This window comes from Schistocerca nitens, chromosome 12, assembly GCF_023898315.1.
Source record: "Schistocerca nitens isolate TAMUIC-IGC-003100 chromosome 12, iqSchNite1.1, whole genome shotgun sequence".
In the NCBI taxonomy this organism is placed as follows: Eukaryota; Metazoa; Arthropoda; class Insecta; order Orthoptera; family Acrididae; genus Schistocerca; species Schistocerca nitens.
This window is the reverse complement of record NC_064625.1, coordinates 102,443,687-102,466,240: the sequence shown is the minus strand read 5'-3', so window position 1 is coordinate 102,466,240 and position 22,554 is coordinate 102,443,687. Positions and strand designations below refer to the sequence as shown.

The 22,554-nt window shown below is 46.2% G+C and overlaps 1 protein-coding gene across 1 annotated transcript in view; it reads right to left on the bottom strand.

Moving 5' to 3' along the window:
* Positions 1-22,554, bottom strand: part of LOC126215284 (acetylcholine receptor subunit alpha-like) — a 703,987-nt gene that overhangs the window by 332,127 nt on the left and 349,306 nt on the right. The window contains exon 3 of the mRNA XM_049941973.1: positions 5,877-5,986. Coding sequence (XP_049797930.1) covers positions 5,877-5,986 — 110 coding nt within the window. The remainder of the gene's footprint in view (positions 1-5,876; positions 5,987-22,554) is intronic.

Sequence of the window (22,554 nt, the reverse complement as noted above, 5' to 3'; positions counted from 1 at the left end):
AAGAAGAAGAAGAAGGCGTGGCAAGTGTTTGGTTGATATTGGACAGACATGCATGTGAGGAATGTGGAGTATGATTTGATATATTTTGAATCAAGATTTCATTTTATATGTGATATAAATTGGAACGTAATCTATACTACCGGCCATTAAATTGCTACACCACGAAGGTGAAGTGCTACAGACACGAAATTTTACCGACAGGAAGAAGATGCTGTGATATGCAAATGATTAGCTTTTCAGAGCATTCACACAAGGTTGGCGCCCGTGGCGACACCTGCAACGTGCTGACATGAGGAAAGTTTGCAAACGATTTCTCGTACACAGTCAGCAGTTGACTGGTGAAACGTTGTTGTGATGCCTCGTGTAAGGAGGAGAAATGCGTACCATCACGTTTCCGATTTTGATAAAGGTCGGATTGTAGCCTATCGCCATTGCGGTTTATCGTATCGCGACATTGCTGCTCACGTTGGTCGAGATCCAATGACTGTCAGCAGAATATGGAATCAGTGGGTTCAGGAGGGTAATACGGAACGCCGTGCTGGATCCCAACGGCCTCGTATCACTAGCAGTCGAGATGAGAGGCATCTTATCCGCATGGCTGTAACGGATCATGCAGCCACGTCTCGATAGGTGAGTCAACAGATGGGGACGTTTGCAAGAAAACGATTACCTGCACGAACAGTTAGTCGCCGTTTGCAGCAGTATGGACTATCAGCTCGGAGACCACGGCTGCGGTTACCCTCGAAGCTGCATCACAGACAGGAGCGCCTGCGATGGTGTATTCAATGACGAACCTGGGTGCACGAATGGCAAAACGTCGTTTTTTCGGAGGAATTCAGGTTCTGTTTACAGCATCATGATGGTCGCATCCATGTTTGTCGAACATTTTCTGTATCCAGAAAGGCCCGTACGGGACGTGCAACATGCGGTCGTGCATTATCCTGCTGATATGTAGGGTTTCCCAGAGATCGAATGAAGTGTAGAGCCACGGGCCGTAACACATCTGAACTGTAACGTTCACTGTTCAAAGTGCCGTCAATGCGAACAAGAGGTGACCGAGACGTGTAACCAATGACACCCCATACCATCACGCCGGGTGATACGCCAGTATGGAGATGACGAATAAACGCTTCCAATGTGCGTTCTCCGCGATGTCGCCAAACACGGATGCGACCATCATGTTGCTGTAAACAGAAACTGGATTCATCCGAAAAAATAACGTTTTGCCATTCGTGCACCCAGGTTCGTCGGTGAGTACACCATCGCAGGCGCTCCTGTCTGTGATGCAGCGTCAAGGGTAGCCGCAACCACGGTCTCCGAGCTGATAGACCATGCTGCTGCAAACGTTGTCGAACTGTTCATGCAGATGATTGTTGTCTTGCAAACGTTCCCATCCGTTGACTCAGAGATCGAGACGTGGCTGCACGATCCGTTACAGTCATGCGGATAAGATGCCTGTCATCTCGACTGCTAGTGATACGAGGCCGTTGGGATCCAGCACGGCGTTCCGTATTACCCTCATGAAGCCATCGATTCGATATTCTGTTAACAGTCATTGGATCTCGACCAACGTGAGCAGGAATGTCGCGATACTATAAACCGCAATTTCGATAGGCTACAATCCGACATTTATCAAAGTCGGAAACGTGATGGTACGCATTTCTTCTCCTTACACGAGGCATCACAACAATGTTTCACCAGGCAACGCCAGTCAACTGTTGTTTGTGTACGAGAAATCGGTTGGAAACTTTCCTCATGTCTGCACGTTGTAGGTATCGCCCCCGGCGCCGACCTTGTGTGAATGCTCTGAAAAGCTAATCATTTGTATGTCATAGCATCTTCTTCGTGTTGGTTACATTTCGCGTCTGTAGCATTTCATCTTCGTGGTGTAACAATTTTAACGGCCAGTAGTGTAGTTAAGTACGCCTGTACGCGTTCAGTTTTGTATGACATAGGTGAACGGCCCTCAAACCTCCAACAAGAAGGGTGGACATACAAAAACTGTCGTTGTTATTCCACGAACCTTGACTGCAAATTCGTACGTGAGTCTGATGATTCGACCTGTTGTGCTGCCATCATGAAGCGCATTCCAGAGGGCGCTTTCCAACAGGATAACACTCGCCGAACATACCCTAACGATTGACACGTGTTGCCTTGACCTGCTCAATCAACATCTCTGTCTCCAAACGACCCCATATGGGACATGATTGGAGAACTGCAGCGTCATCCACAGACAGCATTAACCAATCCTGTATTCACCGAGCAAGTGCTACAGGCATGGAATTCCCTTGCACAAACTGGCATCAGGCAGCTGTAAAACACAATGATGCACGTTTTCATATTTGTGTTCAACGTATTGGCGCTTACACCAGTTATTAATGTGTCAGTATTTCACATTTGCAACTGCTTATTTCGCGCTTACATTAACCTGTGATCTTGCTGTGTTAATCACTTAAATATGTAACCTATACAAAAGTATATCCAAAAGCTGATTAGTCTGTATTAATTACATTTTGCTGTTGCGATATCTTTCTGTCGTGGTACGTTAATGTAAATATTGCTATTATAGCTGTAACAATCAGACAGCTCTTTCTTCATTGCTAAACAAAAATAACGTGTTTTATACGAGGCATAACTAAGTACCGGTTTGAAATTGAAAAAAAGACGTGCTAAGATATCTCAATTATTCTATTTTTACATCAAAGCCTGTACCTTAGACTACGTTTCTACATAATTTCCGTCAATATTGAGTCACTTGCCACAACGTTGTACCAGTTTTTGAATCCCTTCTCATAGAAGTCTAGCCGCCTGACTTGTTAACCACTGCATCACCACTGTTTTGACTTCGTCATCATCTTGAAGACGCTGACCGCCCAGGTGTTTCTTCAAGTGCAGGAACAGATGGTAGTCACTGGGCGCAAGATCGGGGCTGTACGGAGGATCATCTAGAATTTCCCATCGAAAAGATGTGATGAGATCTTTGGTCTGATTCGCCCCATACGGACGGGCTTATTGTTGCAGCAAAACGATGACCTTACTCAACTTGCCACGTCTTTTGTTCTGAATTGAACGGTGCAGATTGTGCAATGTCTTACAGTAAGTTGCTGCGTTGATTGTCTCATTACGAGGCAGAAATACCACAAGCAATACTCCTTTTCTGTCCCAAAAAACTGTGCACATGATTTTCCGGGCAGAAATTGCTTGCTTAAACTTCACTTTTCTGGGTGAATCTGAATGCCGCCATTCCATGGTGTGTTGCTTTGATTCTGGTGTGACGTAGGCCACCCATGTCTCATCTTGAAGAAACACCTGGGCGGTCAGCGTCGTCAAGACGATGACGAAGTAAAAACAGTGGCGATGCAGTGGTTAACAAGTCAGGCGGCAGACTTCTATGAGGAGGGTATTCAAAAACTGGTACAACGTTATGACAAGTGTCTCAATATTGACGGAAATTTTGTAGAAAAGTAGATTAAGGTACAGGCTTTCATGTAGAAATAAAATTATTGAGATATCTTAGCATGTCTTTTTTTAATTTCAAAAGGGTACTTACTTAAAAAACACGCCTCGTATCATTTTAATTTTTTCAGGCTCTTATTTATAACCAACTGAATTTCGTACACATTAGTCATACAAGTAACATCGAGCAATCGACGTCCAATAAGTAGATTTTGTCGCAATTTACTGTGTTTTCATTACAAGTTGTCTGTAACAAACCTTGCCGCGCGGGATTAGCCGAGCGGTCTAAGGTGCTGCAGTCATGGACTGTGCGGCTGGTCCTGGCGGAGGTTCGAGTCCTCCCTCGCGAATCGGTGTGTGTGTTTGCCTTAGGATAATTTCGGTTATGTAGTGTGTAAGCTTAGGGACTGATGACCTTAGCACTTAAGTCCCATAAGATTTCACACACATTTGAACATTTTCTTTTGTAACAAACCTTGCTATTTTTGGACTAGCAAAAGTTGATTTCCGGGTTGGGTTCAAATGCTTCAAATGGCCCCGACCACTATGGGACTTAACTTTTAAGGTCTTCAGGCCTGTAGAACTTAGAACTACTTAAACCGAGCTAACCTAAGGACATCACACACATCCATGCCCGAGGCAGGATTCGAACCTGCGACCGGCCGGCCGGAGTGGCCGAGCGGTTCTAGGCGCTACAGTCCGGAACTACACGACCGCTGAGGTCGCAGGTTCGAATCCTGCCTCGGGCATGGATGTGTGAGATGTCCTTAGGTTAGCTCGGTTTAAGTAGTTCTAAGTTCTAGGGGAGTGATGACCTCAGATGTTAAGTCCCATAGTGCTCAGAGCCATTTTTTTTAACCTGCGACCGTAACGGTCGCGCGGTTCCATACTGTAGCGCCTAGAACCGCTCAGCGACCCCTGCGGGCCCAGGTTGGGGTTTCGTATAAATCGAGTGAAGCTTTTATCGCTATCAAACGAATGCCAAGTATTCCGTTGCAATGTCTGTAGGTCGTAAGTACGGCATGAATGATAATCTTTGGGGGATCTGGAGAGTAAATTCGAGTGAATGAAGTGCATGTTGTTGTATTTTGCTGTGTATTGGTTAAGTAGTAGCTGTAAGGGTTAATTTTGGAACAGAGAGAGTTGATTCTCGGGTTGAGGTATCGTATAAATCAATTGAATCCTTTTATGTACGAGATTGGATTGGACTGGATTGTTTGGGGCAAGAGACCAAACAGCGAGGTCATCAGTCTCATCGGATTAGGGAAGGACAGGGGAAGGAAGTCGGCCGTGTCCTTTCAAAGGAGCCATCCCGGCATTTGCCTGGAGCGATTTAGGGATGACCGGGCGCGGGACTGAAACGTCGTCCTCCCGAAAGCGAGTTCAGTGTGATAACCACCGCGCCACCACGTTTTTTTTTTCTTTTTCTTTATTGTGATTTTTATCACCTTACACAAGGCGGGCTGTCAGCAGCTGAGTACGCCGCTCTTCAGCCTTGAGAGTTACAATAAGTAATAAATAGAGGGGACACAGAGAATACAATCAAAATGGCGGGCAAAACAATGTAGACACCAAAAAACAAAAAACACGGAGCCGTTCATGTCTGACGGGAAAACATCACTGACACTAGTTGACACGGCGCACAAAACATGGATGATGGCGATGATACACGTGAACAGTGGCGGCTTGACGGCGAACAAACACTAAACACAAACAAAGGCACACACACGAGACACTGACGGCGATGACCTCTGGCGCGCGAATGTTCACTGTGCGTGTGCGAGTCCGGGGACCTGCCAAGAGAGGAGGAGGAGGAAGAGGAGTGGGAGAGCGAGAGGGGAGAGCAGAGATGGCACAGGCAGGGGAGATGGAGGGAGGAAGGGGGAGGGGAAGCCCGGGGGAAGAGGGGTGGAGGGAGGGGACGGGGGAACAGGAAAGAGAAGGGAAGAGAAGGGAGGGAGGGTGCCGAAAGGAAAGGACACCAGAAGTGGGGGAGTGCATGGTCAAAGTTGATAGGAGGGGTAGATGGAGGGAAGGAGGACATCATCAGGGAGGGGGAGCTGGTGGAAGCCACCTCGGGAGAGGGTAAGGAGGGTGGAGAGATTGAGACTGGGTGGGACGTGGGAATACAGGCGCGGCAGCGGGCGGGGGTGGGAGAGGATCGGGGAGACGAGCGGGTGAGGAGGATCGAGTTTACGTGAGGTGTACAGGATCCGTATCCTGCGCCACCTCGCTCGGTGAATCCTTTTATGGGCACCTACCGAACGCCAAGTATTGCATTTCAGGTCCTGCAGATCGTAAACAGACCCGATTCTCGTGTAACGTACGCTTGCGGAAGGGCACTCGAGGTAGCTACGCAATGCGTGGCGCCGCAGACAGGCCTGGCGGCTGGCGCGCAGTGTGGCTGGCGAACTACTCACTTGTTGTAGAGGACGATGTCTGGCCGCCAGATGTGGTCGGAGGGCACGTGCAGCATGTGGACGCCGCCGTACTCCTTGGGCTCCCACCGCAGCTTGTAGTCGTACCAGGACTGCCAACACACAGAGCAGTCGAGACAGGCGCGCCACAACTCTCACATAGGCTGGAGGGCAATGTGGCAAAGCGCTACTGTGGCAGGGGAGGGAGAGGGGGGGGGGGAGTACAGAAAAATAAGGAAAGCAGTACAATGCGTTTCCCGAAACCACCTCACAAAATCGACATCAAAGACTTGAAAATGGGAGGCGTGTGGAGCGTCCAATATACAGGGTGATTCACTGATCGTGACCGGCCCAAATATCTCACTCAATAAGAGTCAAACAAAAATGTAGTGGACTGTTAAGGCAGCCAGTCCACAGTGAAGTAGCCGAAAGGGCACGCGTCAACTCACGCCGTCTGGCGTTAAGTCTGGAACAGGATTCGTAATGAATGTAAGAAAAGAACGTAGCTACTAGAACACTTAACTTTTATATTGTCCTTTGGTATACAGCATTCTGGATGATACAAGTGAGACTCTATCTTGAGGTAGATGCAACGTTACAAATGGTTAATGGCGCCTTGCTAGGTCGTAGCCATTAACTTAGCTGAAGGTTATTCTAACTATCTCTCGGCAAATGAGAGAAAGGCTTCGTCAGTGTAGTCGCTAGCAATGTCGTCGTACAACTGGGGCGAGTGCTAGTACGTCTCTCGAGACCTGCCTTGTGGTGGCGCTCGGTCTGCGATCCTGACAGTGGCGACACGCGGGTCCGACATGTACTAATGGACCGCGGCCGATTTAAGCTACCACCTAGCAAGTGTGGTGTCTGGCGGTGACACCACAAAAAAAAACTACACAGAACGAAACTTGTCTAGCTTGAAGGGGGAAACCAGATGGCGCTACGGTTGGCCCGCTACATGGCGCTGCCTTAGGTCGAACGGATATCAACTGCGTTTTTTAACGTAGGAACCCCCATTTTTTATTACGTATTCGTGTAGTACGTAAAGAAATATGAATGTTTTAGTTGGACCACTATTTTCGCTTTGTGATAGATGGCGCTGTAATAGTCACTAACGTATAAGTACGTGGTGTCACGTAACATTCCGCCAGTGCGGACGGTATTTGCTTCGTGATACATTACCCGTGTTAAAATGGACCGTTTACCAATTGCGGAAAAGGTCGATAGCGTGTCGATGTACGGCTATTGTGATCAAAATGCCCAACGGGCGTGTGCTATGTATGCTGCTCGGTATCCTCGACGACATCATCCAAGTGTCCGGACCGTTTGCCAGATAGTTACGTTATTTAAGGAAACAGGAAGTGTTCAGCCACATGTGAAACGTCAACCACGACCTGCAGCAAATTATGGTGCCCAAATAGGTGTTTTAGCTGCTGTCGCGGCTAATCCGCACATCAGTAGCAGACAAATTGCGAGAGAATCGGGAATCTCAAAAACGTCGGTGCTGAGAATGCTACATCAACATCGATTGCACCCGTTCCATATTTCTATGCACCAGGAATTGCATGGCGGCGACTTTGAACGTCGTGTACAGTTCGGCCACTGGGCACAAGAGAAATTACGGGACGATGACAGATTTTTTGCACGCGTTCTATTTAGCGACGAAGCGTCATTCACCAACTGTGGTAACGTAAACCGGCATAATATGCACTATTGACAACGGAAAATCCACGATGGCTGCGACAGGTGGAACATCAGCGACCTTGGCGGGTTAATGTGTGGTCCGGCATTATGGGAGGAAGGACAATTGACCCCCATTTTATCGATGTCAATCTAAATGGTGCAATGTATGCTGATTTCCTACGTAATGTTCTACCAATGTTACTACAAGATGTTTCAATGCATGACAGAATGGCGATGTACTTCCAACATGATGGATGTCCGGCACATAGCTCGAGTGCGGTTGAAGCGGTCTTGAATAGCATATTTCATGACAGGCGGATTGGTCGTGGAAGCACCATACCATGGCCCGCACGTTGACCGGATCTGATGTCCTCGGATTTCTTTCTGTGGGGAAAGTTGAATGACATTTGCTATCGTGAGCCACCGCCAACGCCTGACAACATGCGTCAGCGCATTGTCAATGCATGTGGGAACATTACGGAAGGCGAACTACTCGCTGTTGAGAGGAATGTCGTTAAACGTATTGCCAAATGCATTGAGGTTGACGGACATCATTTTGAGCATTTATTGCATTAATGTGTTATTTACGGGTAATGACGCTGTAACAGCATGCGTTCACAGAAATGATAAGTTCACAAAGGTGCATGTATCACATTGGAACAACCGAAATAAAATGTACAAGCGTACCTACGTTCTGTATTTCAATTTAAAGAACCTACCTGTTACTAACTGTTCGTCTAAAATTGTGAGCCATATGTTTGTGACTATGACAGCGCCATCTATCACAAAGCGAAAAAAGTGGTCCAACTAAAGCATTCCTATTTCTTTACGTACTACACGGTTATGTATTAAAAAATGGGGATTCCTACAAAAAAAAACGCAGTTGATATCCGTTTGACCTATGGCAGCACCATCTAGCGGGCCAAGCAAAGCGCCGTCTGGTTCCCCCCTTCAAGGTAGACAAGTTTCGTACTTTGTAGTTTTTTTCGTTTGACGCTTATTTCGGGAGATATTTGGCCCGGTCACGATCAATGGACCACCCTATGGAGACGTTGGTAGTAAAACTCTAGGAGTTCTTCACAAGTTACTTCAAATTTTTACACGATACACTAATAAACATTTGGACGGACATAGGCTACATATTTCTAATAGATATAATATTGTGATATATAGATACACACATATGCAATGTAAAGGGTCGTTGATCTCGAAAAGTTGTTGACCGCTCAATTCAACATTTTCACAACCAGCATCGTCATCATGATTATGTGTATTTTTTTCACGAAACTCAAATATTCTATGAGGTTTCGGGACTGCAACCGGATCATGTTGACACCTTGCCGCAATATTCTGGCTGGCAAGCGTTCAACCATTTCCAAGTAAGTGTGTGCCACTGGAGAATGTTAGTTCACGGTGTAGGATTTACAGCAAAAATTGGCGCGGAGACGCTTGCTCATTGGCGGCCGTCACAGGAGCATCCTCTATCGAAATCCGCGCCGTTTGCAAACATTGGTCCATCTGTAGGGCGCAGACGCATGCGGAAAGGTGAAACTGTATGTCTGCCCTCTGTCGGAACACGCGGTCGCGGCGCTAAAAAAAAAAGAAATATGTCGCCAGACGTGCCATTATGAATAAAATATATTCTCTAAAACGAAATTAAAGGGATCACCGGTTCCCAAGCCTTGGACAACTGATAGCCGTCATTATTATTTATATTTGTGTTAGCTGTATGTCCTCAGATTCTTTAATTAATGAATCCAAAAAGGATCTCGCCGGGGCCAAGATTTTTGTGGCAGAATAATGCATAGAGTGTCCTGTAGTAATAGAATGCTCAGCTACGATCGACTTACTGGACCGCGAAAGGAGTGTGTGGCGCTCATGTTTAACGCACCGTCATGTACTGTGCGTATCGTCTGACCTGTGTAAGCTTTGCCCCAGTGGCGAGGAATTTTATAAATTCCGGCCAATCACAGTCCCAGATCATCCTTTACCGAACCAATAACGGCACTAATATTCGCCGGTGGCAGGAAGATATGCTTTAATTTTATGTTCCCTTAGCATCCTGTCTACGTTAGACGAGAGCCTCCTTATGTATCGAATATAAATAAATGTAACTGACGGATATAGGCTACATATTTTTAATACAGATGTAAAATCACATACAAACGGGAATCGTTGTTTGGAAGAATCTTCAGAAGTTCTTAATCCATTTACGTCACGATTTTACATGATACTCTAATGAACATTTGGACAGACACAGGATATAACATTGATGTACCTTCATTCGTTAAAACTAGTCTATGCTTTAAGCCTTTATCCACATTACATATGATAAACGAACACACTGGAAAGACGTATAGTCCTGGAGCTAAGACCCAGTGAAAGAAATACGGAACGAGATTGCGAAAACAGCAGTAAGTGAATTATATTATCACTAACAAACAGCTGTCAGACTGACATATTCTGGTAGTCCGACTGTTGGGCCTATCTTATATTGTATGGTGAGAGGGTAAACGAGCAAATCGACAAACGACTTTAAGGCGACCTTTGTCAACATTGTGAAACAGATAACCTCTGTCTCAATATTTATCGCAGCAGAAGTCCACAATAATGCACATCAAACTACAGTGGAACCGAGGACATAAATAACAGGACAAGTGCCAATAGTAGTCGCACATCGAGGGTTCCGTACATGCTTAATTATGTATATAAAGAGTAAATCCATACTGTGAATCTAGAATTTCGACAATTTTTTCCCTGTTATCGAGATCGATACTGCCAAGATATGTGTCCGAAGAATTCCAAGACTTTCGACAATGTATCAACTTTAAATTTTTGGACTTATTTTGCAGTCCCTATTGTAATTTTTCATTTATTTTAGTAGTTCTGATGTTAGATTAGCATGTTTTGCTAAATACTTTGCTTTGAAATATTACACTGCCGGCCGCTGTGACCGAGCGGTTCTGGGCGCTTCAGTCCGGAACCGCACTGCTGCTACGGTCGCAGGTTAGAATCCTGCCTCGGGCATGGATGTGTGTGTTGTCCTTTGGTTAGTTCGGTTTAAGTAGTTCTAAGTCCAGGGGATTGATGACCTCAGATGTTAAGTCCCATAGTGCTCAGAGCCATTTGAACCAATATTACACATGCTGGACGTGTCGTAAGCATGGACTGTCGGGGAATGTTTGTAAGGAGAAGGAGCCGGCATTGCGCCTTAGCCGGCCGGGGTGGCCGAGCGGTTCTAGGTGCTACAGTCTGGAACGACGCGACCACTACGGTCGCAGGTTCGAATCCTTCCTCGGACATGGGTGTGTGTTATGTCCTTAGGTTAGTTAGGTTTAAGTAGTTCTAAGTTCTAGGGGACTGATGACCTCAGAAGTTGAGTCCCATAGTGCTCAGAGCCATTTGAACCATTGCGCCTTACGCCTGTCATCGCTAGATGGCAAAGGCATTGTTTTCACAGCGACGGAGAAGTTTACTTTATCGCAGCATGACATATGTGTAAATTATACACAGAGAGCTACTCCGTGAATCACTGGACCTATTACTAAAACCGAAATCAGACTCTTTACAATAGTTCCTGAAATTTTTCATACATTACGAATACAAAGTCAGTTTCTACTCGCGAAAAAATATTTTTGTTTATTTTCCGATTTTTACTTTATTTGTACTGTGTGAAACCTTACTTCTTGCCAAATTTCATCATTCTAGGTGACCGGGAGGTACCTTGTAGGTTTTGATGAGTGAGTTTGTGAGCATCAGAAAACGGATTGCCTTAGAGGGTTAAATTTTTAGACTGCCAGGAGACCGTAGATCTTATTACGTGACATAAATTTCAACTCGATACTGCAACCCTTTCCTAAGAAAGAGGGGTCTTAACAATCGGACAGATACGAAGACGGACAACAAGGTGATCTTGTGAAGGGTTCCTTTTTTACCGGCTAAGATGATGATGATGATGAGTCCCATGCTACTTTACAGAGCGTAGGGGAGCGACGCGGGAGAACCGCGCCGCCTTACTAGGCAAGGTCCTAGTGGAGGTGGTTTGCCATTGCCTTCCTCCGACCGTAATTGGAATGAATGATGATCATGATGAAGACGACACAATAACACCCAGTCATCTCGAGGGAGGAAAAATTCCTGACCCCGCCGGGAATCGAACCCGGGACCCCGTGCTCGGGAAGCGAGAACGCTATCGCGAGACCACGAGGGGCGGACACCGGCTAAGATACAGTATCATAAAAATTATGTCGAATGTATTCCTCAAATATTGGAAAACATTCACAATTTTATGTCAATGATCTATTGTTTCTAGTCCTTTAAAAACCGCTCAATCGTGAAAACATATTCTTAAACAGTGTTTCTATTTTAAAATTTTTATTTTAAAATAACCACTGCGCCACGTCTTCGGTGACCCTAGTCCAGAAACGACAGAGCCGAAAATGGTTCCGATACCTCTTGACAGTGGAACACATGTACTGGTACTACTGTTGATGAAACTGTAGTGTAGGCAACTTTCATCAGTCGTGGTATAGACCAAAACAAGGCGCTGCAGTCATGGACTGTGCGGCTGGTCCCGGCGGAGATACGAGTCCTTCCTCGGGCATGGGTGTGTGTGTGTGTGTTTGTCCTTAGGATAATTTAGGTTAAGTAGTGTGTAAGCTTAGGGGCTGATGACCTTAGCAGTTAAGTCCCATAAGATTTCATACACATTTGAACATCTGAACCAAAACAAGAAAAAAAGGTCTTTAAACATGAGCTCTAAAACGCATATCTCAAGAGCAACAAGCAATTGTTCCTTAAAAGTGGTGTGTAGCACAGTAGAGAAAATGAACAAGTGATCATAGCTCTAACATTCGACTCTGCCGCTTCTGAGTCAGGGTCCCTTACCTCAAATGGATACATTTATCCTCCTCAATCATTTCTGAAAGTCTGTAATTTTTATTACCGTTTAAAACTCACCAAAGCGACGTAGATAAAAATTTGAAAGTTTGTGGTAAGGTCTTATGGGACCAAACTACTTAGGTCATCGGTCCCTAAGCCTACACATTATTTAACCTAACTTAAACTAACTTACGCTATGGACAACACACACACCCATGGGCGAGGGAGGACTCGAACATTCGACGAGGAGAAGTTTTTATTTTAATTACAGAACTTCTATCGGCTCATTTCTCCGTGGAATACTAGGCTTTGGGGTGTGTGTCCCACCAAAGCGTGGTCATAAGACCTGGCATATAGTTAACGATCTCGTGTAACAAGAAGAAAAATCTACAAGCACGTGTCAGAAGTCGACAGCTGCAGGACCGTGACCTGTTATGACTGTCGTTCTGAGACTGCTGCTCGTACTCGTCGAGATCCGAATGTTTGAGGCGGGAATAGGGTATCGAAGGGTTCAGGAGGTCCGCCATATTGAACGCTGTATGGGATCTTAGCGGCCCAAGCGACTAGCGCCCGAGGGGACTGACATGTTGTTCAGTCTCCAGTGCAGGATCGTACAGCCACATCATGTACAGTGAGGAAAGGGGCTTGTCTCGAGTAAGACGAGTGTCCACACAGACAGAGGGACAACTTGTGTCCGACTGTCAGTGCGGCAGCCACCGCTGCGGCTTCCCTTCAAGCGGCAGCAAGAAACGGTGGCGCCAAGTCTTTGCATACATCTCGGTGGTCGTATCAACATCTGGAGAGTCGGAGCAAACCAACGCTGCCAGACATCATGCAGGACCAGTGATGGAATGGTGTACCACTCGGTACTGTTTATACATCAAGAAAGTAAGGGAACAGCAGAGCGAAATTTTCTAGGATCCGACAGAACGGCTTGGTGAAGCACACGGAAGTAACGACACAAGGCAACCGCTACCGTAAACATTTCGATAAATGACCTTTTGGATGACTTCGGAAGTTCACTAAGGCTTTTTGCGGATGATGCTGTGGTATATCTAGAGGTTGCAACAATGGAAAATTGTACTGAAATGCAGGAGGATCTGCAAAAAAATGGTTCAAATGGCTCTGAGCACTATGCGACTTAACTTCTGAGGTCATCAGTCGCCTAGAACTTAGAACTACTTAAACCTAACTAACCTAAGGACATCACACACATCCATGTCCGAGGCAGGATTCGAACCTGCGACCGTAGCGGTCGCTCGGTTCCAGACTGTAGCGCCTAGAACCGCACGGCCACAACGGCCGACTAGGATCTGCAGCGAATTGACGCATGGTGCAGGGAATGGCAATTGAATCTCAATGTAGACAAGTGTAATGTGCTGCGAATACATAGAAAGGAAGATCCCTTATCATTTAGCTACAATACAGCAGGTCAGCAACTGGAAGCAGTTAATTCCATAAATTATCAGGGAGTAGGCATTCGGAGTGATTTAAAATAGAATGACCATATAAAATTAATCGTCGGTAAAGCACATGCCAGACTGAGATTCACTGGTAGAATCCTAAGGAAATGCAGTCCGAAAACAAGGGAAGTAGGTTACAGTACGCTTGTTCGCCTACTGCTTGAATACTGTTCAGCAGTGTGGGATCCGTACCAGATAGGGTTGATTGAGGATCCAACGGAGAGCAGCGCGCTTCGTTACAGGATCATTTAGTAATCGCGAAAGCTTTACGGAGATGATAGATAAACTCCAGTGCAAGAGTCTGCAAGAAAGACGCTCAGTATCTCGGTACGGGCTTTTGTTGAAGTTTGGAGAACATACCATCACCGAGGAGTCAGGCAGTATATTGCTCCCTCCTACGTATATCTCGCGAAGAGACTATGAGGATAAAATCAGAGAGATTAGAGCCCACACAGAGGCATACCGACAATCCTTCTTTCCACGAACAATACGAGACTGGAACAGAAGGGAGAACCGATAGAGGTACTCAAGGTACCCTCCGCCACACACCGTCAGGTGGCTAGCGGAGTATGGATGTAGATGTAGATACTGTTAGTCGTTCACAAGATTGCGACACCATGACTTCTGTGTATGAGTGTGAGCAGTCTGAGCGGAAAAGGGTTAGACGAGTGTAGACCAACCTGTCGCCATTACTCTCCTGACATTATGCAAGAAATGCTAAGGAGGAAGCAGAAACCTATATCAGGGGTTTGACGAACCAGATAGGACACTGAAACAAATTTTCTAAAATCTTTCTAAAGGCAGGATGGCATAAAAGTATTTCTTTATTTAAAACAACCGCTTTCGACAGACTTTAGTTGTTATCGTCAGGTCTTAAAAAACCCTTTTTCTTATGAAACGTCTTCATTTTAAGCTGGACCTCACGCCAAGTTGTCATGTGGATTAAAAAAAAGTTTAATATAAAAGGTTGGGCTACAAATTTCCTACTAGAAAAGACAGTATATGGAAAACAAACCTGTAGATACTCTCCCCATTACTGCTCAATGCGGGAAAGTGGCAAAAGCTGCCCACTTCATATATCTGGGAGAAATAATTCAACCATCAGGACTGAACTTAATAGTCAATAAAGATAGAATCTCCACACACTAGAAAAGACGGCCGGGGTGGCCGAGCGGTTCTAGGCGCTTCAGTCTGGAACCGCGCGACTGCTACGGTCGCAGGTTCGAATCCTGCCTCGGGCATGGATGTGTGTGATGTCCTTAAGTTAGTTAGGTTTAAGTAGTTCTAAGTTCTAGAGGACTGGAGACCTCAGAAGTTAAGTCCCATAGTGCTCAGAGACATTTTTTTTCCACGCTACAAAAAGCATATAAGCTCACTTGGAATCGTTATAATAAGAAATATATTTCTGTCATGCAAAACTAAGGCATTACAACACAGCAGCCCTACCAGAAGCAATTTATGCTGCAGAAACTGCAGCGATTCGTGGTCATACGAAGATCAGAGAGACTGAAAAGCAGAAAAGAAAAATTCTGAGGAAAATATATGGACCAGTGTTTCAGGAAGGAATTCCGATGAAGAGGCCAACTAGAGAGATTCACAAAGACATAGAAACAATAACAGACACCATTAAAAAGAGAAGGATGAAGTTTTATGGACATATCAGCAGGATGAATACGAGCAGGCTCACAAGACACATCTTTGAGATAGTAAACAAGAGCAAAAACAAAACAAAGTAGATCACTGAAGCAGAAAATGACTCTGAGAACTATGGGACTTAACATCTGTGGTCATCAGTCCGCTAGAACTACTTAAAGCTAACTAACCTAAGGACATCACACACATCCATGCCCGAGGCAGGATTCGAATCTGCGACCGTAGCAGTCTCGCGGTTCCGGACTGAGCGCCTAGAACCGCTAGACCACCGCGGCCGGCTACTGAAGCAGAAGAAGACATTAAAGAACTGGGGATCATTCAAGACAACATAAACAATAGTTTAGAAACATCATACAGAAACACTCAATTAAACAAGAACATACGGAGAACAGAACGGGAAAAAGATGGTCGGAAGAACGCAACAGAGAACACAGTGAACGCATGAACAGAATTTGGGAAGAACGAAGAAAGAAGAAGAAATCATGACTACTGAAGGTCAATCGCTCTCTCAAAAGGGAACAATCGAAAATAATAATAAAAAAAGGTTGTCATAACTAAAATTTAAAACGAATACGTTTCGTAAGGAAAAGGTTGTTTAACACCTGAAGATAATGGCAAGGTCTATCGAAATCGGTTGTTTTAAATACAGATATATTTGTGCGATCTTGGCTCTAGACAGTTTTTAGCAAGTAGAACAGATCGCTTCTTCTTCTGTCTTCTCAAAGTGAGAAAATTTAACTGAAACAAAGTAGGATTATACAGGCAGCCGGTTGGTGGTAACTGGTAGGTAGATTGAGCTAGGTTTCGACACCTACTAGGGGCATCTTCATCAGAATGAACATTTGATAAGTCGAAAATTTACGTTGCAAAAAAGTCCGCCTCCGGTAGCTGAGCGATCAGCGCGACAGAATTGTCAATCCTACGGGCCCGGGTTCGATTTCCGGCTGGGTCGGAGATTTTCTCCGCCTAGGGACTGGGTGTTGTGTTGCCCTCATCATCATCATTTCATACCCATCGACAGGCAAGTCACCGAAGTGGCGTCAAATCGAAAGACTTGCACCAGGCGAACGGTGTACCCGAAGGGAAGCCTAGTCACTCGACATTTTTATTGCTAAAAAGCAATAGTCAGAAGTTAGAGTAATTATGCTCATGAAACAAAGCAGTTAAGCAAGTGGAGCAGAGCAGAGGGCCACTGATAACTCATAATGAACAGGACTGATGTGGTCATGACATAGGCCCTCAAAAGGCAGAGGCTCTCCTCAGCGCCATAAAAATTCCACATCGGTAGGCTAGAGTCAATCGATCAGTAGGATCAATGGCGTTAGTGTTATTCGAACTGGGTTCTCCAATTGTTTTATTGTAACAACTTGTGTATGAGCTTGTTCCAGCACTACCCACACTCCTGTCACCTTAAGAGATGACCACTGAGCCGTAGCTACGGATGATACGAGACAGCCTCCAGTACCAGTTGCCACTGGTGAGTAGTGCAGAGGCCTATTAACACCATTCCAAATGGCTCTAAGCACTATAGGACTTAATATCTGAGGTAATCAGACCCCTAGACTTCAACTACGCTACTGGCCATTAAAATTGCTACACCACGAAGATGACGTGCTACAGACGCGAAATTTTACCGACAGGAAAAAGATGCTGCGATATGCAAATTATTAGCTTTTCAGAGCATTCACACAAGGTTGGCGCCGGTTGTGATACCTACAACGTGCTGACATGAGGAAAGTTTCCAACCGATTTCTCATACACAAACAGCAGTTCACCGGCGTTGCCTCGTGAAACGTTGTTGTGATGCCTCGCGTGAGGAGGAGAAAAGCGTACCATCACGTTTTCGACTATTATAAAGGTCGGATTGCAGCCTATCCCGATTGCGGTTTATCGTATCGCGACATGGCTGCTCGCGTTGGTCGATATCAAATGACTGTTAGCAGAATATGGAATCGGTGGGTTCAGGAGGGTAATACGGAAGGCCGTGCTGGATCCCAACGGCCTCGTATCACTAGCAGTCGAGATGACAGGCATCTTATCCACATGGCTGTAACGGAGCGTGCAGCCACGTCTCGGTCCCTGAGTCAACAGATGGGGACGTTTGCAAGACAACAACCATCTGCACGAACAGTTCGACGACGTTTGCAGCAGCATGGACTATCAGCTCGGAGACCATGGTTGCGGTTACTGTTGACGCTGCATCACAGACAGGAGCGCCTGCGATGGTGTACTCAACGACGAACCTGGGTGCACGAATGGGAAAACGTCATTTTTCGGTAAATCCAGGTTCTGTTTACAGCATCATCATGGTCGCATCCGTGTTTGGCGACATCGCGGTGAACGCACATTGGAAGCGTGTATTCGTCATCGCCATACTGGCGTATCACATGACGTGATGGTATGGGGTGCCATTGGTTACACGTGTCTGTCACCTCTTGTTCGCATTGACGGCACTTTGAACAGTGGACGTTACGTTTCAGATGTGTTACGACCCGTGGCTCTACCCATCATTCGATCCCTGCGGAACCCTACATTTCAGCAGGATAACGCACGACCGCATGTTGCAGGTCCTGTACGGGCGTTTGTGGATACAGAAAATGTTCGACTGCTGCCCTGGCCAGCTCATTCTCCAGACCTCTCACCAATTGAAAACGTCTGGTCAATGGTGACCGAGCAACTGGCTTGTCACAATACGCCAGTCACTACTCTTAATGAACTGTGGTATCGTGTTGAAGCTGCATGGGCAGCTGTACTTGTACACGCCATCCAAGCTCTGTTTGACTCAATGCCCAGGCGTATCAAGGCCGTTATTACGGCCAGAGGTGGTTGTTATGGGTACTGAATTCTAAGGATCTATGCACCCAAATTGCGTGAAAATGTAATCGCATGTCAGTTCTAGTGTAATATATTTGTCCAGTGAATACCCATTTATCATCTTCATTTCTTCTTGGTGTAGCAATTTTAATGACCAGTAGTGTACTTAAACCTAACTAACCTAAGGATATCACAGACATACATGCCCGAGGCAGGATTCGAATCTGTGACCGTAGCAACCGCTTGGTTCCGGACTGAAGTACCTAGAACCGCTCGTCCACCGCGGCCGGAAACACCGTTCCACCCTATTGCACTGTCCGCCCAGACAACTGAATGGTCAACGTGACTGACTGCCGTCCAAAGGGGCCCGGGTTCGATTCCCGGCTGGGTCGGGGATTTTCACCGCTCAGGGACTGGGTGTTGTCTTCATCATCATTTTATCCTCATCCGACACGCAGGTCGCCCAATGTGGTGTCGAATGTAATAAGACCTGCACCAATGCGGCCGGACCTGCCCCGTAATGGTCTCTCAGCCAAGGACGCCAAACGCTCATTTCCATTTTATCCTATGGCACTAGCTGCTCTGAACTCCAGCGTGGTTTTGGTCAGAGAGCTTGCCAATCCGGAGGCCAGGACCAGCATCCAACGTGACTTCAGGGCATCCAACATCGCGGTCCATCCAGTGGAATAAAACGGACAATGGCCTGGCAAGGTTAGACTACTCCCATAACGGCGTGTGACACACAACACACACGCGCCATTTCCGAGCAGAGCTTCCGGATGGCAGCGCCTTCCACGCCACGGGCGGCAACGGCTCTTACTTTGAGTAACCGGCCTGAGCACAGGCCTGACGCAGCGAGATACGGCAGCCTCTGGCTTCAGCAGATTACTCGCCGGCTTGCTAAGCCTCCGGCCGTCGCCAAAGGTACGACAACGAGTTGCATACAGAGACAAAAATAAAGTCTTATTTAACTATGTTTTACTGCGTCTAGCGATGCCGCGCAGCTCTCTCTACCTTGAGCCTGGCAAAACAATGCGGGTTTCCTGGCTAGGAGTGGACGCCCCTTACACTACACAACGTGATCACCTCCGTTTCACATAGCTGGTAACTTGGACAATAAGAGTTGCATTTGTGACATACCAACATTAGGTGATTATGCCCTACCTTCAACATGTGACTTGAACTGATTACGCAGTACTCGATGTCGCCTTGTAACACCACAGCTCCAATGCCCTATTGATTTGCCTTTTGTCTACAGACGTTAAAGTAATCTCTGGCGTGCCACAGGGGAGTGTTATGGGACCATTGCTTTTCACAGTATATACAGGGTGTTTCAAAAATGACCGGTATATTTGAAACGGCAATACAAACTAAACGAGCAGCGATAGAAATACACCGTTTGTTGCAATATGCTTGGGACAACAGTACATTTTCAGGCAGACACACTTTCGAAATTACAGTAGTTACAATTGTCAACAACACATGGCGCTGCGGTCTGGGAAAATCTATAGTACGATATTTTCCACATATCCACCATGCGTAGCAATAATATGGCGTAGTCTCTGAATGAAATTACCCGAAACCTCTGGCGGAATGGCTTCACATGCAGATGAGATGTACTGCTTCAGCTGTTCAATTGTTTCTGGGTTCTGGCGGTACACCTGGTCTTCCAAGTGTCCCCACAGAAAGAAGTCACAGGGGTTCATGTCTGGCAAATAGGGAGGCCAATCCACGCCGCCTCCTGTATGTTTCGGATAGCCCAAAGCAATCACACGATCATCGAAATATTCATTCAGGAAATTAAAGACGTCGGCCGTGCGATGTGGCCGGGCACCGTCTTGCATAAACCACGAGGTGTTCGCAGTGTCGTCTAAGGCAGTTTGTACCGCCACAAATTCACGAAGAATGTCCAGATAGCGTGATGCAGTAATCGTTTCGGATCTGAAAAATGGGCCAATGATTCCTTTGGAAGACATGGCGGCCCAGACCAGTACTTTTTGAGGATGCAGGGACGATGGGACTGCAACATGGGGCTTTTCGGTTCCCCATATGCGCCAGTTCTGTTTATTGACTAAGCCGTCAAGGTAAAAATAAGCTTCGTCAGTAAACCAAATGCTGCCCACATGCATATCGCCGTCATCAATCCTGTGCACTATATCGTTAGCGAATGTCTCTCGTGCAGCAATGGTAGCGGCGCTGAGGGGTTGCCGCGTTTGAATTTTGTATGGATAGAGGTGTAAACTCTGGCGCATGAGACGATACGTGGACGTTGGCGTCATTTGGACCGCAGCTGCAACACGGCGAACGGAAACCCGAGGCCGCTGTTGGATCACCTGCTGCACTAGCTGCGCGTTGCCCTCTGTGGTTGCCGTACGCGGTCGCCCTACCTTTCCAGCACGTTCATTCGTCACGTTCCCAGTCCGTTGAAATTTTTCAAACAGATCCTTTATTGTATCGCTTTTCGGTCCTTTGGTTACATTAAACCTCCGTTGAAAACTTCACAACACTGTGTTCTAGGCGGTGGAATTCCAACACCAGAAAAATCCTCTGTTCTAAGGAATAAACCATGTTGTCTACAGCACACTTGCACGTTGTGAACAGCACACGCTTACAGCAGAAAGACGACGTACAGAATGGCGCACCCACAGACTGCGTTGTCGTCTATATCTTAACATCACTTGCAGCGCCATCTGTTGTTGAAAATTGTAACTACTGTAATTTCGAAAGTTTGTCCGCCTGAAAATGTACTGTTGTCCCAAGCATATTGCAACAAACGGTGTATTTCTATCGCTGCTCGTTTAGTTTTTATTGCCGTTTCAAATATACCGGTCATTTTTGAAACACCCTGTATAAATGACCTAGTAGATAGTGTCGGAAGTTCCATGCGGCTTTTCGCTGATGATGGTGTAGTATACAGAGAAGTTGCAGCATTAGAAAATTGCAGCGAAATGCAGGAAGATCTGTAGCAGGTAGGCACTTGGTGCAGGAAGTGGCAACTGACCCTTAACATAGACAAATGTAGTGTATTGCGAATACATAGAGAGAAGGATCCTTTATTGTATGACTATATGATAGCGGAACAAACACTGGTAGCAGTTACTTTTGTAAGATATCTGGGAGTATGCGTACGGAACGATTTGAAGTGGAATGATCTTATAAAATTAATTTTTGGTAAGGCGGGTGCCAGGTTGAGATTCATTGGGAGGGTCCTTAGAAACTGTAGTCCATCAACAAGGGAGGTGGCTTACAAAACACTCGTTCGACCTATACTTGAGTATTGCCCATCAGTGTGGGATCCGTACCAGGTAGGGTTGACAGAGGAGATAGAGAAGATACAAAGAGGAGCGGCACGTTTCGTCACGGGGTTGTTTGGTAAACGTGATAGCGTCACGGAGATGTTTAACAAACTCAAATGGCAGACTCTACAATTCACGCTACGTACACCCCCCACTCACCTACGTTCTCCCTAATATACTGTGTACGTAAATCCATCCTATTGTTTCAATTTAAATGGCATGTAGCGTACTGACAGGCAAACAAATAAATGGGCCAGGAAACATACTAAGGTGTAAGATCCAGTTATGACGGTATGACAAAAGTACCATTAAAATTGCTACACCTAGAAGAAATGCAGATGAGAACGGGTATTCATTGGGCAAATACATTATACTAGAACTGAAATGTGATTACATTTTCACGCAATTTCGGTGCATAGATCCTGAGAAATCAGTACCCAGAACAACCAACACTGGCCGTAATAACGGCCTTGATACGCCTGGGCATTGAGTCCGACAGAGCTTGGATGGTGTGTACAGGTACAGCTGCCCATGCAGCTTCAACATTATACCACAGTTCATCAACAGTAGTGACTGGCGTATTGTGACGAGCCAGTTGCTCGGCCACCATTGACCAGACGTTCTCAATTGGTGAGAGATCTGGAGAATGTGCTGCCCAGGGCAGCAGCCGAACATTTACTGTATCCAGAAAGGCCCGTACAGGACCTGCATGATTCGGACGTGCATTATCCGGCTGAAATGTAGAGTTTCGCAGGGATCGAATGGAGGGTAGAGCCACGGGTCGTAACGCATCTGAAATGTAACGTCCACTGTTCAAAGTCCCGTCAATGCGAACAAGAGGTGACCGAGCCGTGTAGCCAATGGCACCCCATACCATCACGCCGGGTGATACACCAG